The following is a 25891-nucleotide window of genomic DNA, read 5'->3' on the forward strand; positions in this document are numbered from 1 at the left end:
GCGAAGTCGAACATCATTAGTGCCGACGTGAATAATAATCTTAGAGAATTTACGATTAGCTTTAGCCAGCACTTTTAAATTTGCTTTGATGTCAGGCGCTCTGGCTCCCGGTAAACAGGTGACTATGGTGGCTGGTGTCTCTATCTTCACGTTCCGTGTAATAGAATCGCCAATGACTAGGGCACTTTCAACAGGATACTCAGTGGGTGAGTATTCCACGAAATGCCCCACAGCTGTCATTTTAACAACGGGTTACAATATTATGACTTAATTTATCGAAGTCTGTGAATTTTCTTTTTTTTCCTCTGTGGCCCTAATATTCTATCATATTTATATATAGCCTTATAGTCAATGGGAAACCGTAAATTATCTAAATTGAGATAAATTGAGCCAGGATCACCAAGATATCCCGGCTTAATCCCTTATCCTAGTTTTGTGCAATAGGCCCCTGGGGCCTGTACCATGATGGTAGTTTAACAAACTCAGGGTTACAGGATTAGTTTCGAGTTGACAAAACCAAACCAATCTATTCAGGCTTTGTTGGTCCTATGATGCTGATCATCAACTTCCTCTGTCAACTCAGGCTTTGATCCTGAGTTTAGGAGTTTAGCTGTGACATCAGCAGTGAACAGCCAATCACAGGCTGTGGGTCAGTGAAACTGAGATTCACTTCTCGCGGGAGAAGCAGTGTGATTCACTTCACTCATATACATGATTGAAAAATATTAAGAATTTAAACAAATTTACACAGAAGAAAAGAGCTGTCGAGGACAACTTTAAGAAAAATCTTATACGTCAATGCAAGTAAAAGTTATGAAGTTAGTTTAGTTGATATATAGAGAGAATTGAACATTTATGCTCACATGTAATTTTTTATAGATTTAGTTATTGAATTTAAAGCTTATTTGTATGACCTTTATATAGGCTATTTAGTTTAATATTAACAAAATGCCTATTAATGATTGATTTACTTAAATGATACATGTGTAATTGATTAAGGGTATAATAATTACACAAATTATATTTAAATAATTCAAAATTATTATTATTTTAAATAAGCATTGTTAAAAGCCAGAGGCTTAAGTCTTTAATAGCCATTAGCTAGTGACCTTTAATTTGGAGTAGAAACAGAAGGAGTGTCTTTATTGCATCAGAGGTGTGTCACTTTGCTCACAGCTGATTGGTCCAATATCAGTTTGAGATCTCTTATCCAGAACATAACCTGCCCTGGAGCAGGTTAGCTGTGGAGCGTAAGTTATTATGGAGATGAACACTGCTAAAAGCCAAACCACTTTAATGGTACCTAAAACCCAGGATTGGCACAAAATAAGCTTAAACATATCTGGCTAGCTAGCTAAACCGGCTTCATGGTATAGGCCCCTTGTGTTCAATTTGCTATTGTTTGTTTGCTAGTGTTGTTGCTGGTGTTGATCTGCCTGTTGTGTGCAGTGTGAATATTGGTTTTTGATAGATTATAATCATTCAATCAAAAAATGTAATCGTAGTGCATTAGACGACATTAGAATCGTAATCCATTAGACTTTAATTGTTTTGACTTCACGTGTCTTTACACATGGGTGCCAGAATAACTAAATACACAGGGAGAAAGAGTTCAGCATTTATCTGTTTATTTTCTTATTTTATATGTATTTAATTATATATATATATATATATATATATATATATATATATATAGCTTACAATGCTTTCACAGAAGAAAACAGACAGGCTGGATAATGGCAACACAATGCTGACAACGAGATGGGAACACCAAAACCAAACATAACTGAAGATAATTCTTTAATTAACTATTCATCCACAGCAGCTTTGATATCAGATCCGACCCGAGAAGAGCTGATGCCTAGAGCTGACACGGTGAGAGGCATTGCCGGTGTTCCTTGGCAGAGTTTTGGGCAATTTTCTGTTTTTCCTTTTCCTGTCTGGTCCACCACCAGACTGTTTTTGCTTACTGCAGCTGATCACACAGATACAATAATTCTACTAGAACTTTCACTGAACCAACTTGCCCAAAAGAAAACAAAAACCTTCAAAAAGAGAAATGAACAGAATTACAAATATATGAAGTAGAGCATTTCCTCCCAAACCATCAGTCAAAAAAATCATCATAAATATTCAGCCCGAAATTATCACCCATACAGATGCATCAAATCAGGCAGGTGTCAGTTAGGATGTGGCCTCAGATATAATCAGAAATTATGACTTCACTGTGGATGGCTTTGCGTCTCATCAGTACCGGGAGGAGCATGCATTCTTATAGTGATAAAGCGCATAAGTTCTACTCCTCCTTTGTCATTTCTTAAACATTGTGTCATTACTAAAAGACTTACGAATCAAAAAATAAACACAGATGCACCATTACGCAGATCTAAAACACTCTATGCAAGAACGCAAATGCTTGGCCAAGCCTGTGGTCTGGTTGAATATTGGAGGTAACAAACGCTCAAGCTGGCAAAGGAGTCACCTTCAAATGTCTGTGCCAATTATTCAGGAAGCTAATTTATAGCTCCGCCATAGCTGACATGAAAGAGAAAACTGACTGTAAAAGACAGTTTGTCACTGACCGCTACAGTGTCAGCAAGCCACACATGGTTGGAACTTGCTTTTATCATCCATAAAATTGAGGTTGCATAGCAAGAAGCATTTGCGTTCACATACTTGAGTAATTCAGGCCTAAAGATAGAGTGGCTTCCTGTGCACTTTAACTACAATTTAAGACAGAAACAAACTACAAAAATAGATCTATCCATTAAACATTCTTGTGTCTTTCTGCCAGAAAGCTCTGATTAGCAGCTTGTTCCACATTCTTCATTTGTTGGTGCTTTTTGTCTTTTCTTGTCTTCAAATGACAGAAAGGACTTCAAACTGTGCGGTGTACTAGTTTCTCGTTTGTTTTAAGCTTATGTGTTAGACTATCCCTTCATAACCTCCCCTTAACAACACACAGCTTTCATACGGCCACAAGATACCTTACTTCCTCTTTTCTAAAAGTATTAAAAGACCAACCAGGAACAATCCAAAAACAGTGAACGCATCACTTATTGCACAGGCAGTATAAATCTAAAAACAAAATTCAAGGTGCCTCTGCGTACACACAAACCCCATAATCATACAAACTCTCATAAGCATCTACAACGAAACCCCATCCAGTTTGTGTCTGCGGGTCGTGTGCATTAGCACAAACAGAGGCGTTTTACAGTACAATGACTTCTTAAGTATCTGCTCCTCACTACCTCCGTGTAATTAACCAGCAGTCCTCATGAGTAGGGTTGGGTACCGTTCACATTTTAACCGGTATCGGTACCGGTACCCAATGGTACCTTTTTCCGGTACTTTAGGGATGTTTACATTAATAACTGTAAAGAACCTGTAAGTCGTTTATAGAAGTGTTATTGACATTATGCTAGAGCTGCCCTGGTCGCTGTCTGCCATTGTCTGTGATGTTTGTATACTGTAATATTTACTAGTAAATAGTAGGCTTCTAGGTACTTAATTTCATTTATAAAAACAACCATATTATATTGTTATGCATTATATACATTTATTATATCATTTATATGAAAAGATTTCCCACAAATTATCTGTTGTGTATTTTCTGTTAATCAAATGAAGACAAAATACATTAATTTAATCTATCTTTTAATTTAGTTAAACTTTTTTGTCAAACAAAGTGCTGCACAACTGAGCTTTATACCGTTAAAATTAAAACATGAAGAATTTTTTTTATTTATTACTTAAAAGTAAAGTTTTGATAATTTATTATTACATTAGTGTTAGTATTATTATTACTACATTGTGACGTATCTAAATTCTGCTGTACAACAGTAATTTATTTGTCAAGTTAAGGCAAACTTTTATTTTGACGGGTTGCCATGAAGACCTTTGAGTTTCTGTGTGTTTATGATATGAGGGTAGTTTTTCTCAAATTAGATGGTAAAATGCTGATAAATTGACTCTCAGTAGCTCTAGAGATGACGTTCGTGCGTTCATGTCCTCATATGCGACGGCAGAGATGGAAACATGCAACCGTCACACGCTATTCAGGGTATCTGCAGGTTTCACCAAGTTCTCTATGTGAATATATAGTAAAGTGTCATTTATTCCTGTGATCAAAGCTGAATTTATCATCATTACTCCAGTCTTCAGTGTCACATGATCCTTCACTAATCATTCTGATATGAGGATCTGATGATCAACAAACATTTATGATTATTATCAGTGTTGAACACAGTTGTGTGTAAAACATTTTTTAGGATTCTTTGATGGATAGAAATTTCCAAAGAACAGCATTTATCTGAAATAGAAAGTAAAAATGAAATGATTTCTGAAGGATTATGTGACTCTAAAGTCTGGAGTAATGATGCAGAAAACTCAGCTTTGAATCACCGAAATAAATTGCATTTTAAAATATATTGAAACATAAAATAGTTATTTTAAATTGTAAAAAGAAAAGAAAAAGAAAAATCACAATAATAGTGTTTTTGCTGTATTTTGGATCAAATAAATGCAGCCTTGGTGAGCAGAAGAGACTTCTTTAAAAGCATTTTAAAAATCTTACCATTCTCAAACTTTTGACCGGTAGTGTGTGTGTGTGTGTGTGTATGTGTGTGTACATTTTTTGTGAGATCAAAATTACTGATTTTGTGGTGGTCATTTTCAGAAATGTGCATTTTTTTTCCCCATCATTAGGATGCCACATTTACCATATCATTATGTCAGATGCACAATAATCATACATGGCAATAAAACAAACAAAATGCATGAATGTTGACAATAGGACAAATAAATACAACTTAAATATAATGATACAAACAGTGCTTAAAGTTTAGGTAGGCTACTGTTTGATTTTCCCCGTTGTTTGATTAATATTAACGACATATACAGGAGGGGGTTTAGGCTAGGCTATATTGGGTTGCTTTCACTTTAAGACCTACAGGAATGAGGCTAGATTCGGTACACTTGTGCAAGCGCTGACAGGCGGCAAACGCATGCACAGAATCCGCGGCCAGTCTGACATCGGTCCGTGTGTCAGTAGCGAATGAATTGGGGGTTTACATTGGTTTTTAAACTCTTTTTTTAGTGCTATCGGGCATATCATACTTTTATATGGTCATTATGCGAGATGGCAGGTAAAAAAGATTTGCCTTCGCTTTCACTGTCGCAGAACTGGAAGAACTGTCAGCTGAAGAATAAAATCCGTTTGATGTGTCTGGTGCAATCGGAAAGAGACTAGCGCCAATAACACGAAAGCTGATTGGCTGCTATATAAGACGCATGTTGGTCTCACTAGCGAAAAAACTAACTAAAAACACACACACACACACACACACACACACACACTCACTCTCTCTCTCTCTCTAAAGCGCTGCAGGAGCATTTCAATGAGCAAGAGGTAGCGTTACATGGACGTAGGAAAATTAAGACCCGTTTAAAATTATTTAAGACCTAGAACTCAATACTTCAGCGAATTTAAGACTTTTTAAGGCCTTAAAATGTTGATTTTTAATTTAAAGACATTTAAGATTTTTTAAGATCCCGCGGGTACCCTGGCTATTCTGAGTGAGTGAGCGTGTCTGTGTGTGTGAGAGAGGTAAACCGCGCGTATACAGCATTAATTCGCACAGAGACATGCAGGATTCGTATTTAAATAGTCTTTTTGCGGTTTAATATTCACAGACATTAGTCTATATCACCAGATGCGTTCTCAGGTACCGAAATTTGGTGCCGATTGATCTAATGTGAATCGGTACTCAGTAGTACCAACGTAATTCGGTCGGTGCCCAAGTACCGAGTACCAAGGGTTCGGTACCCAACCCTACTCATGAGAAATGTCATCTAAGGGGCTTTGAGCGAGAACAGGCTCCCCATTGGCTTAGTGGGCCACAGATATGAGCCTGGAGGCTCTGAAAGTGGATTGGAGGGGGCGTGGTCCACAGTTATGGGGGTTGATGGGTGGTCAGGGTTGGACCTTGAAGGCCAGGAGCTGCTCAGAGTGCATGTTGTTGAGGGAACGCAGGTCCGGAAGTTTGAGAAGCAGTTTAGTAAAAATGGCGATCTCGTTGGGGTGGTTCTTGGTGATCAAGCTGCGCAGAGCTCGAATCAGAGTTTCCTGAAGTGCCTCAACGGAATTGACGTTCTCCAGACCAGAACGATCTATAGGGAGAACAGATGGGGAATTCATTTCACAAGTTTTCGTTGGCTCGGAGAAAACTATGGTCCGAAGTTTATTCTTTTACTGTATAATCACCATGATCTTCCTGACGTCACTTCTTGTCCCTGAGTGGTCTAAGTTTTGATCTCAGTCAAGTTTGAACCTTTATTCTTAATTTACAATCCATAGTTTTAATCCAATCCTTAGTGTAATCTAATCGTAACTTTATCTTAAAATTTGTATCCTTAATTGCAAATATTTTAACCTTAAACTTTTATTTCAATTTGCAATAAGTCATTTCAGCATCCTAGATAAAGATCTATAGTGTGTATGGTCTAAAAACGGTCAACAACAAGAAGTGATAAATACCTGCAGACACCAGCACTACAGCCGTGAAGAGGCTCATTTCCTCCTCACCGAGGTTGAGAGCTTGAAGCTTGTCTGTGAAGTCAAACATTGAGTTGAGGAGATCTCCAGCTCCCAAGGACCGCAGAGCCTCCACGCTATACTTCCTGCCACTCAGAAATGTAACCGTCCGCTCCTTCACATCGAACAGGAATGTAAAGCGTACCACCAGCACCTAAAGACCAAACAGGTAACCATAGATATTTTTACATTTGAAATGAAATTGTATTACTTGTATTACTTTTTCATGAGTTTTGTTCATACCTCAAAGGTGCCAGCCTTGAGCAGGCTGACCTGGTCGTGCTGGGATAGATCTTTGAATCCTGGGATACGCTTTGCAAATTCCACCACCTCCCTGACAGCTGGGGTGAAGCTCATGGAGAACTCCTCCCAAATACTGTGTCCCGACTTCTGAGGATCCACATAGGGTGATGTATTCATGGGGCAAACCTGTGAAAGAGGATCATGAAATTTAATGAGTATTTGTATGGATTACCAAAATAGCAATTCCAGCATTTTGGTATTGTAACTCACCAGGTGCATCCTGTTAACCCTTGCGAATGTTTGGACACTATAGCTGCCATTGGCATGAGTTTCATTGTCATTATGAGCTCTCAGAGAGAGGTTCTGCAGAGATGTTCCACCGGGGATGCTGTTAGGCAGTCTGACAGGACAGCTGCTCAGAGTACTGTAATGTCGGCTGGAGTCTTTAGCCCCCTGTGGACCACAGCTCGACTGTAGCTTCTGTTCACTAAATGAGGATGTATCGCTCTGGCGGTTGCAGACATTCGGAGTCTTCTCTGCGCAAAGGCTGTAGTTGTTAGGGGCCTCAAAAGGCACGCTGCCCTGCTCCTGATTGTACATGAATGTCTCCTGCTGTACCCTAGTAACTGTGCCGATGACCTCCTCCTCCCCGCTGTCAGTGGCACTGGAGGAGTCTGAGCTCTGGCTCGTATCCATGGCGATCAGCAGCTCGGGGTCAGGGCTGGTTTTGGATCGGTTGCTCCTGGGGGAGTTGGAGGGGGAACGAGAGGAAGGGCCAGAGCTGTCCTCTGAAGCTCCATCTGTGACTGAAATCTGGTTGCTAAGAGGCAGGGGCTGATTGCCGTGGCTGTTGTTCATCATGTTGTTCATTGCGTTCTGCATCTCGAGCAGCATGCGCTGTTTCTCTCGTTTGGGAATCCGGCCAAAACGCACAGCTGAGGAGTACAGACAGTGTCAGTTCACAGACTTCAACAGACTGACACTTATGCTTCGAGATAGACTAAGACTATTGGGTCAGAAGGCCTGTTGCCAAAACATAATAATCACTACAATAATGATCAATCATAGACTCTTAAAGGCACAATATGTAATTTTTCATCGCTGGAGGTCACTTATTCAAAACAAAGGCGTAGCTTGATGACGCCTTGATTTCGCAGAGCTTTTATTATGCCGCAGACGGCCACTTCCGGTCATGCATATGTGGGCTAAGTAAAGCAGCACTGTTTTATCATATTAGATACATTATTTGAGTGTGTTGAAAGTTATGTTATAATGCTATAAATGTGTGTTTGCTCGGTGGCTGCTATGAGACACGTGCACACTGCAGTAAGCTAGACTGATATTATGCATGGTAAAACATGGTACTCGCGTTAAATCAAGAAAACTGTGTTGAGCTATATAACAGCTGCTCACCTGTCTAATAAAACACACAATATATTAAAGCGTCTTTGGTGTTTCCATGGTTTCTGCAAAATTGAGGGTAACTGAATGATGTCATTAATATGCGACGCACGGTCCATGTCCTAGTTAAAAGTGGTTATTTTTTCTGGATTTAAACATTCTTGGAATTGAAAATAATCAAAGATATTTGAAATCCAACAAAGAAATTTGCTTTACTGTTGTCAACACATTTGCTTATCAGAAGGGCCTGGAAGACAAGGCCACATGGGGTGCCACACCTTTACAGTGGGGGAAGTTTGGTCTGATTGGTCAGTTTGAATGTTATGTGTGAGTTTGGTCTGATTGGTCAGTTTGAAAGAAATACATTTGGTTTCAGTCACATGGTCAAGGAATAGATAAAAGAAGATTGGAACTGTGGCTTTCTCTCTTTTCCTCTGGCTCTTGAAGTCATCGGGGCTTCTCTTCTTTGCTCTCTTCCTCTCTCTCTCTCAGGTAACATTGTATTCATGCTGTGTACGATTAATGGTATAAGTTTATCATCTCATTCATCCATTTTGAAACTATTTTAAGTGTAACCATAACCAGATTTTGTCATTAAATCCTTTCTACGACCCCAAATCAGATAAAGTTGGGACAGTATGGAAAACGCAAATAAATAAAAAAAGAAGTGATTTCTAAATTTACTTTGACTTGTATTTCATTGCAGACAATATGAACACAAAATATTTCATGTTTTGTCTGGTCAACTTCATGTCATTTGTAAATATGCATCCTTTCCTGTCATTCAGACCTGCAACACATTTAAAAAAAAAGTTGGGACAGTAAAGCATTTACCACTTTGTCATATTATGCTCCAAAATCTCTATGTACTTTTCAGCATTAATGGTGCCTTCACAGAAGTGCAAGTTACCTTTGCCAAGGGCACTGACACAACCCCATACCATGACAGACCCTGGCTTTTGGACTTGTTGCTGGTAACAGTCTGGATGATCCTTTTCTTCTTTGATCTGAAGCACACAGCGTCCATTCCTCCCAAAAAATACCTGAAATACTGATTCATCTGATCACAGTACACGTTTCCACTGTGTGATGGTCCATCCCAGATGCCTCCGAGCCCAGAGAAGTCGACGGCGCTTCTGGACACTGTTAACATAGGGCTTCCTTTTGGCACAGTACAGTTTTAACTGGCATTTGTGGATGTAACTTCGTATTGTGGTACTTGACAAAGGTTTGCCAAAGTAGTCCTGAGCCCATGTGGTGATATCGCTTATAGATGAATGACGATTCTTGATGCAGTGCCGCCTGAGGGATCGGAGATCACGGTTGTTCAGCTTAGGCTTGCGCCCTTGTCCTTTACGCACTGAAATTCCTCCAGATTCCTTGAATCTTTTAATTATGTTATGCACTGTTGAATGTGAAATATCCAAATCTCTTCCTATCTTTCTTTGAGGAACATTGTTTTGAAACATTTCAATAATTTTCTCACGTATTTGTTGGCAAACTGGCGATCCTCTGCCCATCTTTGCTCCTAAAGGATTATACCTTTCTTGGATGCTGCTTTTGTACCAAATCATAATAACAATCACCTGTTGACATCACCTGTTTCAAATCACATCATTATTTAACCATTTTACCTCATTACTAGCCCTAAATTGCTCCTGTCCCAACGTTTTTTTAAATGTGTTGCAGGTCTGAATGACAGGAAAGGATGCATATTTACAAATGACATGAAGTTGACCAGACAAAACATGAAATATTTTGTGTTCATATTGTCTGCAATGAAATACAAGTCAAAGTAAATTTAGAAATCACTTCTTTTTTTTTTATTTGCGTTTTCCATACTGTCCCAACTTTTTCTGATTTGGGGTTGTATTACCAATACTGTGCTAACTAGTTTTGATTTAGTATTGACTTTGAAGTGCTCCCTATTGCAATACAATATAGTCACCTTATAGCAACGCTCTCCCACATATTTTGCTATTGTAACTGCGCTTATCTCCGTCGTTGGTATAAGTTGCAGTGGGTGGAAATAGACGGGAAATGTACAGTTTTCTTCCATCTTTCTAATAACGTTTCTTTAGTCTTCTGGCAACCCTGCAGATTGAACCATCTGCAGGAGTCCACTCTTACAGGGTTTTTCCTACATTGAAAATTTTTTGGCGGCCGCCAAAACAAATTTTTGTCCCGCCAAAGCCTTATTTGATCAGTTATTGTGATTTATGAGTGATGTAGAATAGAGGACTGCTGCGTTTGCGTTAACTGAGTGACAGAGCGAACGATCAGAGCTCCTCCCCCGCTCGCACTCTCTCTGTCTTCAAAATAAGCATTCTTAGCTTTTCTAATATTTCACATATTATGTTAATCAAAATCAAAAGGTTGGAAGACCGAATCCATGTTGCACGTGGCGCTATCAGACGATGTTTTCCTTTAATTACCACTGGGTGTGAATTGCGCTCAAAATGTTGACTCTTCTCTGACCAGCTGACATAAACCATACTTTCAATAAACGGGAAACAAATCCTATCCGGTTATGAAGGGTTTTCTGTGTGTTGACAAATCTTTCGCGATGTTCTAACAGACGGGATTCGCGTCTGCTTATGTCCGATTCGCGACCTAATGACTCCTTTGAACCGAATCATTTTAACGACTGGTTAGAACAACTGATCTGTCCAACACTGAACTCACAAATCAGTTTAATCATTTACTCTGAACACATCTGAAAGGAGAACACAAGTGTGCTTACCCAATTTAGCAAGAGTGGGTATAAGAGTTAGTTTTAATTATCCACATTCTTTCAGCTTATTTATGTTCACAATGTGTGGTAAAATAAATAGCCTATAAATCATTTAGTTTAGACTGGAGTGAGGTGAACCCAGAACAAAAGTTATTATTAGCTAGCTGATAATTTTATGAAATTGTATAGGCCTATGGCAGAAAATTAGGCTATTTGTTAATTTTTTAATACTACTTTTTAATATTGATATGATTATATACCAAAACAATTATCTGTAAATAGTGTAAAAATAAGGTATCAAAATAAGATAAGCAAAAATTACTAACTTTCTTTGAATTTATTTAAAATGTATTGTCAGTATTGCGCTTGCAGATCACGTGGGTAGGGTACTTTTTTACTGTGCGTGTGTGTGTGTGCGTGTGTGTGTGTGTATGGATGACCATGTCTGTCAGCCACCACCGAAGACCATTTTTGACCCAGGAAAAACCCTGTCTTACAGAATCATTTGGGACACAAGTCAACAAAATATATAACATTGTTCAAGTGGTTAACCCCTTAAGCCCTGAAAGTATTTTTAGAGTTTTTTTTGTCTGAGTGACATATACAACTTTAAAGACTCATAACTCCAAAACTATAGTAAGGAGAGTCAAATGGTAGGTATCATTTGTTAGCAAACATTTTATATTTTTTAGAAAATATAAATTGTATTATATTTGGACAAAATATTGCTGAGAAACTGCTGATAAAAGGCAATTTTTTTTAATATTTGTTTAATAATTATACAAATATTTCTTATTTAACATTCAATAACTCAGGAAGGAAAAAGGTCAACAGAAAAAATATTTTGGTGATGTTCCCCTATATGTGGTCTGAATCTGGATCAAATTTTGTGGCGATATCAAAGTAATCAAAAGTTACAGCATTTAGAACAAAGGTAGCCTTTTTGTTCAGTCCTTGACATTTACAAAACTGTTGTTTTCTGAGTGAAATACACAAATTTAAAGACTCATAACTCACACTATAGCAAGGAGAGTCAAAAAGTATGTATCATTTGTTAAAACACTTTTAATATTTTTAGAAAATATAAATTATTATTACATTTGGACAATCTAATGCTGAGAAACTGCTGATAAAAGACATATATTATTACAATATTATGTATATTATATTATATATATTATATAATAACATTAATAACATAATGGGTATAATTTTAAAGCTTAGAATCTCAGCTTTCCAATGCATCTATAAGAGCCCGACCGATATATCGGCGGGCCGATATTATCGGCAGATATTAGGCATTTTCCAAACTATCGGTATCGGCATTTATGATTGCCGATAAATGAATATATATATAAAAAAATTTAATTAAAAAAAAACGGACGAAACACCGCTCAACCACATTATGTTGTGTTGAGTGTTGGCGTTTCATAGTTTGTCCACCAGAGGGCACTCTACAAGGTGCAGATTGACAACACAGCTGATCATTCACGCAAACATTCACAACAGATCATCCGTGAAGTGCATGGTAAGGTGGCAACTGTCACGAGACATACATTGCTTGAATAACAATTAAAAGAACATCCCCATCAGTTCTCTTAACTCAAATAAGCATGACAAAATTTGTGACTGCCAAGTTCAGTTTTGCTGTTACATGTAAGCCAAGAGAAACGGAATTAGCTTACGTTAGGTTGTTACATTATAGTTGACTGACTGTCAGTTTAACTCGGACAATGTGACTGAATAAGATTCTTTAACAGCATAAGTGATAACTTATGATCCGAGTGACGGATTATGGTGTCATTGGTCTCTTTGTAATCGTGAGAATCTGCTGTAAATAAGGATGCGTCATGTTTAACGATCGGATAATGTTTTACGAAGTTACCAGCATAAATGCGACTATAGCACAATGATAGCATATTTAGCCTATTTGCGCCTGTGAGGTTATAATTCCATGAGTAATAACTTTTGATACGAGTGACGGATTATGGTGTTCTTGGTCTCTTTTTAATGGTGTGAATCTGCTCTAAATATTTTTAACGATCGGAGCTTGTTTCATGAAGTTATCAGCAAAAACGCCAAGTCTAAGCAACTGAATGATGAGCCATTTTCCACGTTTCATGAAGTTACAAGTGAAAAACGCCACGTGAATGCTGCATCAGTATATATTATTTACATATGGGTCTTGCAGGACTTAACTTACAAAAACTCGCTAAAAGTTTAGTCAAAGCCCAAAATTAGGCTTGTTGTATTCTGCTCCATGTGACCTTTCAAATGACATATGACACATGACTATCTGAGCTGTATGATGCGATTGACACATTGCAGAACATAATAATTTACCCCCCCTCCATAAATTATAATTTTTTATTTTATTTTATCAGCAAATAACTCATCACTACTTTGGAGATACTCATAATGGCTACATTCATTGTAAAGTTTAGACTCTAAGCTTTCAAATGACATATTTTGTGTTGATCAATGCAGTTGTTTTGAAAAATGACAATTATTTTTTTCACAGCTAGGTGGCGCCTGCGGGCGGTACACTCCGTTTTAGATTAATAACTCAGCGCTCGATTAGAATATCCCAAAATTGAAAGCATTGGCATTGAAAAGCTGAGATTATAAGCTTTAAAATTATCCCTATTTTATGTTATTACATTCAGTGGTTGCTTAGTAACCCCCCAGCAATTTTTTTTCGCAGGGGGGCGGGGGGGGGGGGGGGTCCAAAGACAATTTTTTACCGGTCCAATCAGCGAACAGAGGGAGTGGCTGAGAGCGATGACGTTGATGTCGTGCGCTAGTTTGAGTTGTAGTTCAGCAATGGCGGCGGTGAAAGATGCGAGTGTGTGGCACCTGACGAATGTCCAGAAGTTAAAGCCGGAGTGTGGCGAGGTGGACGAGCGAGCGAGACCGGTGTGCGTGATTGAGAATGAGACTGACCGGTCTCGAGTCCTCTCATGAGGGAGCACGGAGGCATATAAGGACGAGCGACACCGGTGAAGGACGAGAGAGGACCTGGCCTGGATTTTAAATTGTGTTTTGTTTACGTTTTGTTATGTATGTGCGCGGCAGTCGTCCGTGAGGGGCTGCCGCTTTTACTTTCATTTTGTGTTTATTATTTGATTAAAAGTTGTTAAACGTTAGCCAGTTCCCGGTTACTTAAAGTTTTACGGCAGCATTTATTATCATACCAAGCATATGACATTTTATTTACAGCACATACAATCATGTTACGATTGCAAGAGATATGCACCACGAGAGCAGCGCGTTCCGATCACAAACTCTCCTCTCCATCGTGAATAAATCACAATCCGAATGCATGAGGTTTTATCACTGACACTGAGGTGGTGTGCACAGTTAATGTGAGAATCAAAGGCGAACGGCGCGTGACATACGTCATGACCAAACGTTAGCGATTGGTTATGGCAGATCAGAGTGACAATTGGCAGATCCAATAGTTTTAAACTTCAACAGAGTGCCCGCCTTCATGGAAGTAAACGCTTGTCAATGGAGAGTGGCCAGACTCTATGTACAAATGAAATGTACGAGAGTCTGGTAAAACCAGGCTAGTACCGCGGGCGGGTTAATACAAAAATCGTACATATTGTGCATTTAAGCATTTGCCTATTTAAATCCAAACAGCAACTTTTTTTTTGGCTGGGCAGTGTATCATCTAGCTAAGTGCAAAATACATTTACTTTATATATTTAATTTAGTTATTCATTTGTCCGCTAGAAGGATGCTTGGCACTCTTTTTTTTTTTTTTTTCTCATTTCACATTTTTTAGTAATCATCATAAATTAGGTATCATTCGAAAGCTTACGAACTCCAAATTCATCCTGTGAAAACCGTTTTGAAATTGGATGTTGATGAAACCATGGAAACGTTACTCTAAATTCTTCTAGCGAGCTCCTCCCCTAGTGGGCGGTGTCAGATTTCATATTGCAAAATTTATTTTAAATCTTATTTTTAACCTTGTCTAATCTTGACAAAACACATATCGTCGGAAAGGTCTGAGTCTCAAGGTTCCATATTTGGTGACTGTTTTGTGATAGAAGTGATATTTGGACAGAAATGTATTAATTTGTTACAGGAGAATGCATTAAAATGGAATGTGGATGACTCCCGGTAGCTATTTTTGGTACACCGCCTAAACAAAATCTCATGTGAACTTCATTTTGGTGATATCAACATAACATTTAGAACACAACTTGGTTAGACATATGGCTTTGATTTTATAGTAAAATTATTTTGTAAAATATATTTTTATATAAAATAAAAAAATATGTAGTACAGTACGTTTCATTTATAGTAAATTTAAACTTCCATAACTTTTTCATACTTTCATTTTTGCTTTCACTTCAGCAATAATCTGCCTCTTGTCTTCTTTAAAACAAGACCAAACTTAGGTCTATACTCCAAGGCATTCTTGAATTACAGCCATGTAAATTTGGATTAGGGGTGCTCCGATTGATCGGCAACCGATCTCTATCTGCCGATAATCGCTTTGGGATGATTGATTGGCGGTCTCTAAAAAGGCCGATCTCATGAACCGATCTCATGCTGACGACACATAAAACCCTGTGCCTGCCGTGAGAGCTAGGGCATGACATACAGCTACACCATCTCATTCTCTTTCCGGCATGGGTAAAATAATTATAATGCTGAAGGTGAGGTACAAATCATATTTCTATATTAAATAACTTACGCAGTCATTTGAAAACTTTCTGTGAGACGCAAGTTCACAAACAGCGCGAGTGAATCACCGTGTGCGCACGCTCACTCTCTCCCTTTCAAAATGCTCAAATGGCTTCACATCATCGCATCTGCACTAAAATCAAGCTGCACAGTTGACAGGATTTGCCACTGTTGACAGGATTTGCCACTTGCACAATCGAGGCAGTGTCGCATCGTCACTAAAGTTTATCATTTGCATTTATTTTTAAGCCTTGCCAGTGTTCAAACCGCTCAGGACTTGAGCGCTCTCCAGACCGTGAGCGCGCACACACACACACACACACACACACACACACACACATACACAGGCCACCTCACAAAAAGCTTGCGAGAACAAATTGTGCTAAAATGGTCAGATACACACAAATGTATGTACTAAATGACCGTCTTGACGAGTCTGCACGTAAACCCCGTCGTGAACATTTGTGCAACTGCATGTAACCGTATTCGTGTTCGCTCTTAAAGTGACAGCTGTCGAATAAACTGCTGCTGTTTCTCTTTGTTTTGTGTTGTTTGACGAACCTTTATGAAACTCACTGCTCTTGAATGACTAACTTTTGCAACCTTAAGTGTAAGGATTAATCTAATTTAATTTATTCAGGGAAGACCAATATTAATTTCCATTTGATTTCTTATTAAATGTCTTTAGTATTTCTTACCTCAATACTAATGTTAGACCTACCTGAAAATGTGTCTTTAAAAACAAAAATGCACTGCATGATCAAATATTTAGGTGCGATAATTATATACATTATTTATTCGGGAAAGATGGCCTACAGTAGCCTTAAGTTATCTCATTTGCTAAAATAAACACTTGGTGGTTCTTCAAGATCTTGACTCTAGCCTATTTCTACAGTTTTTTTCTCAATACAGTTAATTTAGAGTTAGTTTCATTTCTACAAATGGTGCAAACTCTGCAAGATTACATTCTCAACATTCTCTGATCAGCAGTGATCGGTAATCGGTGATCGGCCCCAAAAATGCTGATCGGAACATCTCTAGTTTGGATTTTTCACGTCTATTCTCTAAAAGGGGGGTGACAGTTAAGGGGTTAAACTCTAAGGTCAAATATGTTGGCCTGTAACAGATTCTTTTGATTGGATCTAGGACACAATGAGCTCACCATCTCTTGACATGCCCACAAGCAAACATTTCTTAAAGCGGCACTGCTGGCACCGGTTCCTGTTGATGCGCATAATGGGACAGCTTTCGTTCTTAAGGCACTTCTTATACTGAATGTTCTGCTGAATGCTCCTCCTGAAGAAACCCTGCAGGTGGTAAAATGAAAAAGATGGAGAGAAATGTCAGGGTCACCGTGCCCACACAGAGAGTAACAGGTGTCGAGCCTTTGAGTTGGTATGGAAAGCAGGTGTCTCTCTCAGGACTGACCACAACATTCTGTCACAGAGCTTTGCTCTGATAGTTAAACAGGCTGCTGAGTAGCAGGCTTTCTGGTTATACATAAATTAAAAGTGATATCTCCCTTCAGGGAGATGCACAGGTAGATGTGACCCAGATAAGGCATGACAGCCATGTCACATCAACCCTATTAAAGGGTGTGTTCACACTTAGCATGTTTAGTTCGATTAAAACGAATCCTGGTGCGATTGCTCTGTTAGTGCGGTTCATTTGAATAAGTGTGAACGCTGCCATTCGAACCCTGGTGCGCACCAAACAAGCAAACCGATACCCCTGAAAAGATGAGTCTCTGTCCACTGCCACACGGACTCTGGTACGGTTCAAATAAAACATGAACCTAACATGGACCAAAGACATGTAAACGAACCAAAAACAGGACATGATGTCACAAGATACGACCCTAAAAAGGGCAGAATGCTCAAGCATACCTGTTTTTTTCCCCATCATAGTCACGATGTTGCCCATCACAGTTCAGTGTTTTGACTCCTTTACACATTTTGTAAGCTCTTAACGAGTTCACAGCTGGTCAATTGTTTTGGATGTTCGGTAAGTTCCGTCGTTTTTAGGTTTGGTGTTAAAATGCCAATGTGAATGCTAATCAGACCAAGACTAAAAGGGTTTTTTTTTTTTTTTATCCGGACCAAATTAACCAAGCGAACTGAACTAGTGTGAACACACCCTAAATCATCCACAGTGACACCAGGGATACCAGGGCAATTTAACACGCAAAACAGACACTATGGAAGAGTGCAACCGCCTCCACTGAGAAGTAAGGAAAACCGATCCCACATGAGAGTGAAAAATGCAGACTTTCAGACAGCCCTTCTGAGCTTCTGACTTAAAAATCCTCTGTACCTCAGAAATAACTAAATTAAACCTCAAATGCTTATTATACACTGAAATGTGGCAGTAGACTCACACTAACAATTTCTCACCTTACATCCCTCACAAGCGTGAACGCCGTAGTGAAATCCCGACGCCACATCTCCACACACTTTACATAGCAGCACCAGACCGTTAATCTCTGCAGGAGCAGAAATACAGAGGGTCAGATGAAAAAGGCTCTGTGCTCAGTTTGGCTTTCTCCTTAGAACAGCTGCTTTCAGTTTCCTCAAACAGCTAGAAGACCATTACTTCATGATGAAGCAAACAAGGGCAAATATAATGAATAGTGCAATGTTAAAGGGATAGTTCACCCATTTTTCACCCACCCAATTTACTCACCCTCAAGTCATCCTAGGTGTTTATGACATTCTTCTTTCAGACGAATACAATCAGAGTTATATTAAAAAATGTCCTGGCTTTTCCAAGCTTTATAATGGTAGTAAATGGCAGGCCAAAATTTGAAGAACAAAAAAGTGTATCCATCCATTATAGACGTAATCCAGAGAGCTTTCTTCAAAAAACACATCATTTAAAGGCCTTCTGAAGCAATAAATGGGTTTTTGTAAGAAAAATATCCATATTTAACACGTTAAGTTGACTACGGAGGGCGGTCAAGCGGAAGCGAGATATTTTACTTTATAACGTGTTGAATATGGATATTTTTCTTACAAAAACCCGTCAATTCACTTCAGAAGACCTTTATTAACCCCCCGGAGCCGTGTGGAGTACATTTATTATGGATGGATTTTTTGGGCTTCAATTTTTTAAATATTTAATATTATAATTTTTTTTTATATAATTCAGATTCAATTCGTCTGAAAGAGGAATGTCATATACACCTAGGATGGCTTGAGGGTGAGTAAATTGTGGGATTATTTTCATTTTTGGGTGAACTATCCCTTTAAAGGGTTAGTTCACCCAAAAATGAAAATTCTGTCATTAATTACTCACCCTTATGTCGTTCGACACCCGTAAGACCACCGTTCATATTCGGAACACAAATGAAGATATTTTTGTTGAAAGCTGATGGCTGAGAAAGGCTTCAGATAGGCCTCCATTGGCATTCAGTACACTTATACTCCCAAGACCCATAAAAGGCACTTAAAACGTCGTTACAAAGTCCACCTCACCACAGTGACTCTACAATAATCTTACGATGCGACGACAATAGTTTTTGTGTGCAAAAAAAAATCTAAATAACACCTTTATCCAGCTTGTTATTGCCTTCCGTGTGTGCCTCCACGACGCATGCGCGAGAATATGACGTAGCGCCGGGGTTCGGGAATCCATGAAATGCACACTTAAGCCCCATTTTGAGCACTACGCCGAGACCTAAAGCACGATCAATCCAACAGCTCAGACACGCGCGTCTTCCTCTGATTGTAAACAAATCGCTTCTGGGTCATCTGTCCGAACGCCGGATCTACGTCATATTCTCGCGCATGCGTCGTGGAGGCACACGCGGAAGGCAGTAACACGTTGGAAAAGGTGTTATTTTGATTTTTTTTGCGCACAAAAACTATTGTCGTCGCATCGTAAGATTATTGTAGAGCCACTGTGGTGAGATTGACTTTGTAACGATGTTTTAAGTGCCTTTTATGGGTCTTGGGAGTATAAGTGTACTGAATGCCAATGGAGGCCTATCTGAAGCCTTTCTCAGCATCAGCTTTCAACAAAAATATCTTCATTTGTGTTCCGAATATGAACGGAGGTCTGACGGGTCTCGAACGACATAAGGGTGAGTAATTAATGACAGAATTTTCATTTTTGGGTGAACTAACCCTTTAAGTGACAAATATCAGATCATTACTATCAATTATATAATTATTCTGACCAATCAACAAATTTTCTTTTTCAATTCCATTTTGAACTTGAGCAGAGATGGACAAGATAGGATATATGACAAGATACATGAAACAGCATTATTTCTATTTATATTATAAAAAAAAAAAAATAACAACAGGGAATGTAATTACATGAATTAATGTTTAGGCTAAAAAGGAAACTCTATTCTAATTTATATAATGGCAATAGACTTTGAAAGCAAAGCATGTATATTCATATAGTTCCTTAACTTTAAGACTTAATATGTTGGATTCAATTTGTAGAAGATCATATTTAAATTAGTCTGTAAGAACATTTGTGGTTCTCTTTAACTTTATTTTTATTTAGATCAGTCTCTCACTTGTTATGCCACTTTTGGTGGTGGAGGGTGATCGTGCCTTCCCTCCACCGTGCCTCGGTGGGCGGGACTGAGGGGCCACAGGAAGGGCCTCGCCCTGTTGGCCCTGTCCTGCATGAGGCGGAGAGCAGGACTGATAGCTGCTGTTGGAGGAGTCACTGTGGCACGACTCTGGACTGGAGCTTGAGGAGCTAATGTAAGCTATTACTCCACCTGGTGGATGACACACAGAAGTGCAACACAGAACAACTTCAGTTAGGAAGACGTCAAATTATTTTTCTAATTTCATTTTACAAATCATGTGGATCCTAATATGTGCACACATATATTATGACGCATATAAGTATGAGACATTTCCTAGTGGTTGATTCTAGCTTTTACATGTATCTGTTGATAACTGTCTCTATTAGTAATAATAGAAAAATATAAACAGAGTATATGCAACCCATATAGATGGCAATGTACGAATAAAGATATTCATATTTTCTTTGTCCTTGTGTGTTATTTTGAGCTGCAAACGTTTTTGTCAGAAGGCGGAGCAGGCTTTGTGTGCTCTTTCTGTATGGATTGACCTAATTTCTGCTGTCCCACTCTCAATGGTTAGGTAACACCATTACATAATACCTCTTTCACGGTGTAGGCTTTACCGACAACCAACTCAACTCAAATTAAAGGGTTAGTTCACCCAAAAATGGCCTCCATTGGCATTCAGTACATTTACACTCCCAAGACCCATAAAAGGCACTTAAAACGTCGTTACAAAGTCCATCTCACCACAGTGACTCTACAATAATTTTACGATGCGACGACAATAGTTTTTGTGCGCAAAAAAAATCAAAATAACACCTTTATCCAACTTGTTCTTGTCTTCCGTGTGTGCCTCCACGACGCGTGCGCGAGAATATGACGCAGATCCGGCGTTCGGACAGATGACCCAGAAGCGATTTGTTTACAAGCAGAGGAAGACGCGCGTATCTCAGCTGTTGAATTCTACATTGATCATGCTTTAGGTCTCGGCGTAGTTCTCAAAATGGGGTTAGAGTGTGCATTTCATGGAATCCCGAGCCCCGGCGCTACGTCATATTCTCACGCATGCGTCGTGGAGGCACACACGGAAGACAAGAACAAGCTGGATAAAGGTGTTATTTTGATTTTTTTTTAGTCAAATAGAGCAAACCAAAAGGTATTACTTCCCTTGTTTATATTGTTTATGTAGATAAAAATGTCTAACTGAATTTATATTATATATATATATATATATATATATATATATATATATATATATATATATATATATATATACAGGGTTTTTCCTGGGTCAAAACTGGTCTTCGGTGGTGGCTGACAGACATGGTCATCCATACACACACACACACACACACACGCACACGCACGCGCACGCACGCACAGTAAAAAAGTTCCCTACCCACGTGATCTGCAAGTGCAATACTGACAAAACATTTTAAATAAATTCAAAGAAAATTTGTAATTTTTGCTTATCTTATTTTGATACCTTGATGTTTGTTTTTGTTCCTCATTTTTACACTATTTACTGATAGTTGTTTTGGTATATAATCATATCAATATTAAAAAGTAGTATTAAAAAATGAACAAATAGCCTAATTTTCTGCTATATACAATTTCATAAAATTATCAGCTAGCTAACCACAACTTTGTTCTGGGTTCACTCCAGTCTAAACTAAATGATTTTAGGCTATTTATTTTACTACACATTGTCCAAATAAATAAGCTGAAAGACTGTGGATGATTAAAGCTAATTCTTACAATCCACTCTTGCTAAAGTGGGTAAGCACACTTGTGTTCTCATTTCAAGTGTTCTGAGTAAATGATTCAACTGATTCATGAGTTCAGTGTTGGACTGATCCGTTCTAACCAGTCGTTAAAATGATTCTGTTCAAAGGAGTCAAAATGTGGCGAATCGGACATTGGCTGACGCGCTGTGTGTGAATCCCTTCTGTTAGAACAGGGGTGGCGAACTCCGGTCCTGGAGGGCCACTGTCCTGCAGAGTTCAGCTCCAACCCTGATCAAACTCTCCTGCCTGTAGCTTTCTAGTAACCCTTCAGACCATGATTAGCTTGTTCAGGTGTGTTTGATTAGGGTTGAAGCAAAACTATGCAGGACAGTGGCCCTCCAGGACCGGAGTTCGCCACCCCTGTGTTAGAACATCGCGAAAGATTTGTCAACACACAGAAAACACTTCATAACCGGATAGGATTTGTTTCAAGTTTATTGAAAGTATGCTTTATGTCAGCTGGTCAGAGAATCAGTCAATGTTTTTTGAGCGCATTTCACACCCAGCGGTAATTAAAGGAAAACATCGTCTGATAGCGCCACGTGCAACATGGATTCGGTCTTCCGACCTTTTGATTTTGATTAACGTAATATGTGAAATATTAGAAAGCTAAGAATGCCTATTTTGAAGACAGAGAGCGTGCGAGCGGGGGAGGAGCTCTCTGGTCGTTCTCTCTGACACTCAGTTAACGCAAGGGCAGCGGTCATCTATTCTACATCACTCCTAAATCACAATAACTCATCAAATAAGGCTTTGGCGGGACAACAATTTGTTTTGGCGGCCGCCAAAAAATTTTCAATGTAGGAAAAACCCTGTATATATATATATATATATATATATATATATATATATATATATATATATATATAATTATATGCTAATGACATCATCTTAGTATACTGTAATCTGAAACTCAATCTAATGTCTTTTTTATATTATTTTTATATATATTATAATATTATTATTATTATATATATATATTATATAAATTATAATTTATGTATTTTTTATATATATATATATATATATATATATATATATATATATATATATATATATATATATATATATATATATATATATATATATACTTTTTTTTTTTTTTCACAAGAACAAAATTAATGGACGTCATAGGTATCGCAGTCTGAGCTGTTGATCGACATGTTGTTAGCTCCGCCCCCACGTGTACTCGGCATGTCTAACAGGGAGTGTAAAAGCCGAAAAGTGGGTCAGACCGCAGCCGCCTCACGTGTATCTGCAGCTGCAGACGCATCCATCCTGCCATGCAAATTATGCAACACGGACGTCACGACTTCTCTTGACAAATCAGAGCAGACGCACAGGACGCGTAAACACAGATGCACATGGCTAGGCTGAGCAGTCCATGTGAGTTGGGAGACTGCAGTTCAATAGTAACCCACAAATATGGCATAACAACACAAGCCTGCCGCTTTTAACCTACTTAGAGCTTTCATACTGCAAATAAAGTAATAAAAGCTCAAACTACACTTTAATGCACAATGCACATTCAGAGCATCACATGAAACTACAAGTGTCGGTGTCATTTATTAAAATAAGAGTTCACTAAAAGTATCACGGATTATTAACGTTAGTCATGTTCAAAAAGTAAAACAGACTAATCTTACCAGCCTTTGTGGATTCCATATCCTCCGACAGCTTTAAGCCCCAGTCACCTGTGTGGTAGTGCCGTTTTTACACACTTTACAGCAACTATCTAGTCGCTGTGAGATTCTATAAACCGACTTTTCTCTACCTATAGCCTAATTTACACTACCCGAGAAACATTTCGCAATAAACCAGTAAAATAATCTGGATCTACCAGCTCCGTGTTGCTTGGGGAAAAAACTCAGGTAACGTTACCTCTTAGAAAACTATAAATAAATACATAAATCTGTATTAGTTATAATAATTGGACCGGGCAACCAAGTGGCCCAATCCACACGATGTAAAGTCTACTAAAGAGACTGTAATAGCTCGCTAAATCGACTCGAGTTGCTGTAGTTCAGGGTTGTGAATAAATCAAGGTTTAACGCAGAAAGAGGACGCATGTAGATTGATAGAGCAAATCTGAGCGTCGCTGCTGTCGCGGCTGCTGTCTACAGATCATGTGACCCACTTCACGGCGACTCCTCCTCCTGCTGCATTAGTGTCATTATAACCCACTGACACACTTTCACTGCTCCTGCAGGGGCCTCCTGTGCACCCTCACCCCACACCTAAAGTGCCTCTATGACCCCAGCAAACACCAAACTTCAAACTGACATTTTGACAGTTAGCTGCTGTGCACCGCAAAGTTGAGATCTACGCCCCTGGGGAAGCCAAAAACCTAATGAGGAATATAAGCAGGACATAAAGTATGATATGGCGTTTGGTAGCCTAGGTAATCCACACTCTTGCTTTTGCACAATTAGAATAGTAGGCTAAGTCACAGTGGCAAAAACCTTGATGTTTTTACATTTTTATCTCCAATTCTCAGTATTACAAAATGGCATTTAAGGCAATTTTGGAAAGGCTAGCAATGGACTGCAAGATTTGTAGTATTTTAATTTTTTTTATGTATGTACATTTATAACACTAATACTTTGTATTTTATTACTTTTGCATCAAATTACAATTACAATTTTACATATTTCTCTCTTTTTCCTGTCAAAATTATCAATCTCACTCTATATTTTCCCTCTTTTTGAAAGTTGTGAAATCACTATTGTGGTGTTTTTCTTTTGCTATTTGAGCAAATGGGCACAATATATATATGATATTCATTATATATTTCATGTATATATATATATATATTCATGATATATATATAATATTTCATATATAATATATATTATATATATATATAATATTTCATGTATATTTGTATCATTCACCGCTATAAAAGTTAACCCAACTCGGACGACTTCCGCTCTGAGAAACTCGGAAATGTGAAAAGGGTCTATAGCAAGCTAGCTTTGCATGAAAGTATAAGATCCCACCCTTCCTTCCGAGTGTTCTCCAAAGCTCTTCAAAACACATTAACGCACATAGCAGAGTCTGCAAAGCATCATGCCATGACTTTATATCTTTATAAAGTGTACCTCCTCTCGCAGTTCAAAACACTTAGACTACGTCTGACGTCATATATTGCACGAGTTACGCTTTTTTAAAACTTTTTTCTTCGTAAGTTGAATAAGGAAGGCGGTCTGGCGGAAGCTATATATTTTACTTTATAACGTGGTAAGGATGGATGTTTTTCTTACACAAACCCATCAATTCGCTTCAGAAGGCCTTTATTAAACCCCCGGAGCCGTGTGGATTACTTTTATAATGGATGGATGCACTTTTTTGGGCTTCAAATTTTGGGCTGCCATTTACTGCCATTATAAAGCTTGGATTAGCCAGGACATTTTTTTATATAACTCCGATTGTATTCATCTAAAGAAGAATGTCATACACATACACTGTAAAACCTAACACTGAAAGTCACTAAATGAAATTAGTTAATTTAACTTATTTAAAAAAAATAATTTCACTTAATAAAAAATGTGATGTTAACTCAAAAACTGCAATGCATTAAGGAGAACTTAAACGTAATAAGTTATGAATAACCTATTGATATTTTACCTCAAAGATTAAAGTTGAATTTAATTAATTGAATAGTTTGTTTATGGTTGAAAATAATTAATAAATCATTTAAAAGCAAATTAGAAACCACAATTGTTTCTAATTTATTTTAAATGATATGTTTCAAGAAATTACTTTAGTATAAGGCATATACTTTTATATTTTCATTGTTAATTACATTAACATAAATAAATAAATAAATAAATAAATAAATAAATAAATAAATAAATAAATAAATAAATAAATAAATA

At 38.1% G+C, this 25891-nt stretch overlaps 1 protein-coding gene across 1 annotated transcript; it reads right to left on the bottom strand.

Moving 5' to 3' along the window:
* Window positions 1-3648: 3648 nt before the first annotated feature.
* nr1d2b (nuclear receptor subfamily 1, group D, member 2b) lies at window positions 3649-24143 on the bottom strand. Its single transcript, XM_079829492.1, has 8 exons — window positions 23660-24143; window positions 20203-20412; window positions 18068-18156; window positions 16837-16981; window positions 7109-7773; window positions 6839-7024; window positions 6539-6749; window positions 3649-6171 (listed from the first exon to the last, which is right to left on the bottom strand). Exons 1-8 carry the CDS (start codon window positions 23676-23678, stop codon window positions 5975-5977), a joined length of 1722 nt encoding a protein of 573 aa, XP_079685618.1. The 5' UTR covers window positions 23679-24143; the 3' UTR covers window positions 3649-5974.
* Window positions 24144-25891: the final 1748 nt, after the last annotated feature.

The sequence above is a fragment of the Gobio gobio genome, assembly GCF_949357685.1.
Source record: "Gobio gobio genome assembly, chromosome: 11".
NCBI lineage: Eukaryota > Metazoa > Chordata > Actinopteri > Cypriniformes > Gobionidae > Gobio > Gobio gobio.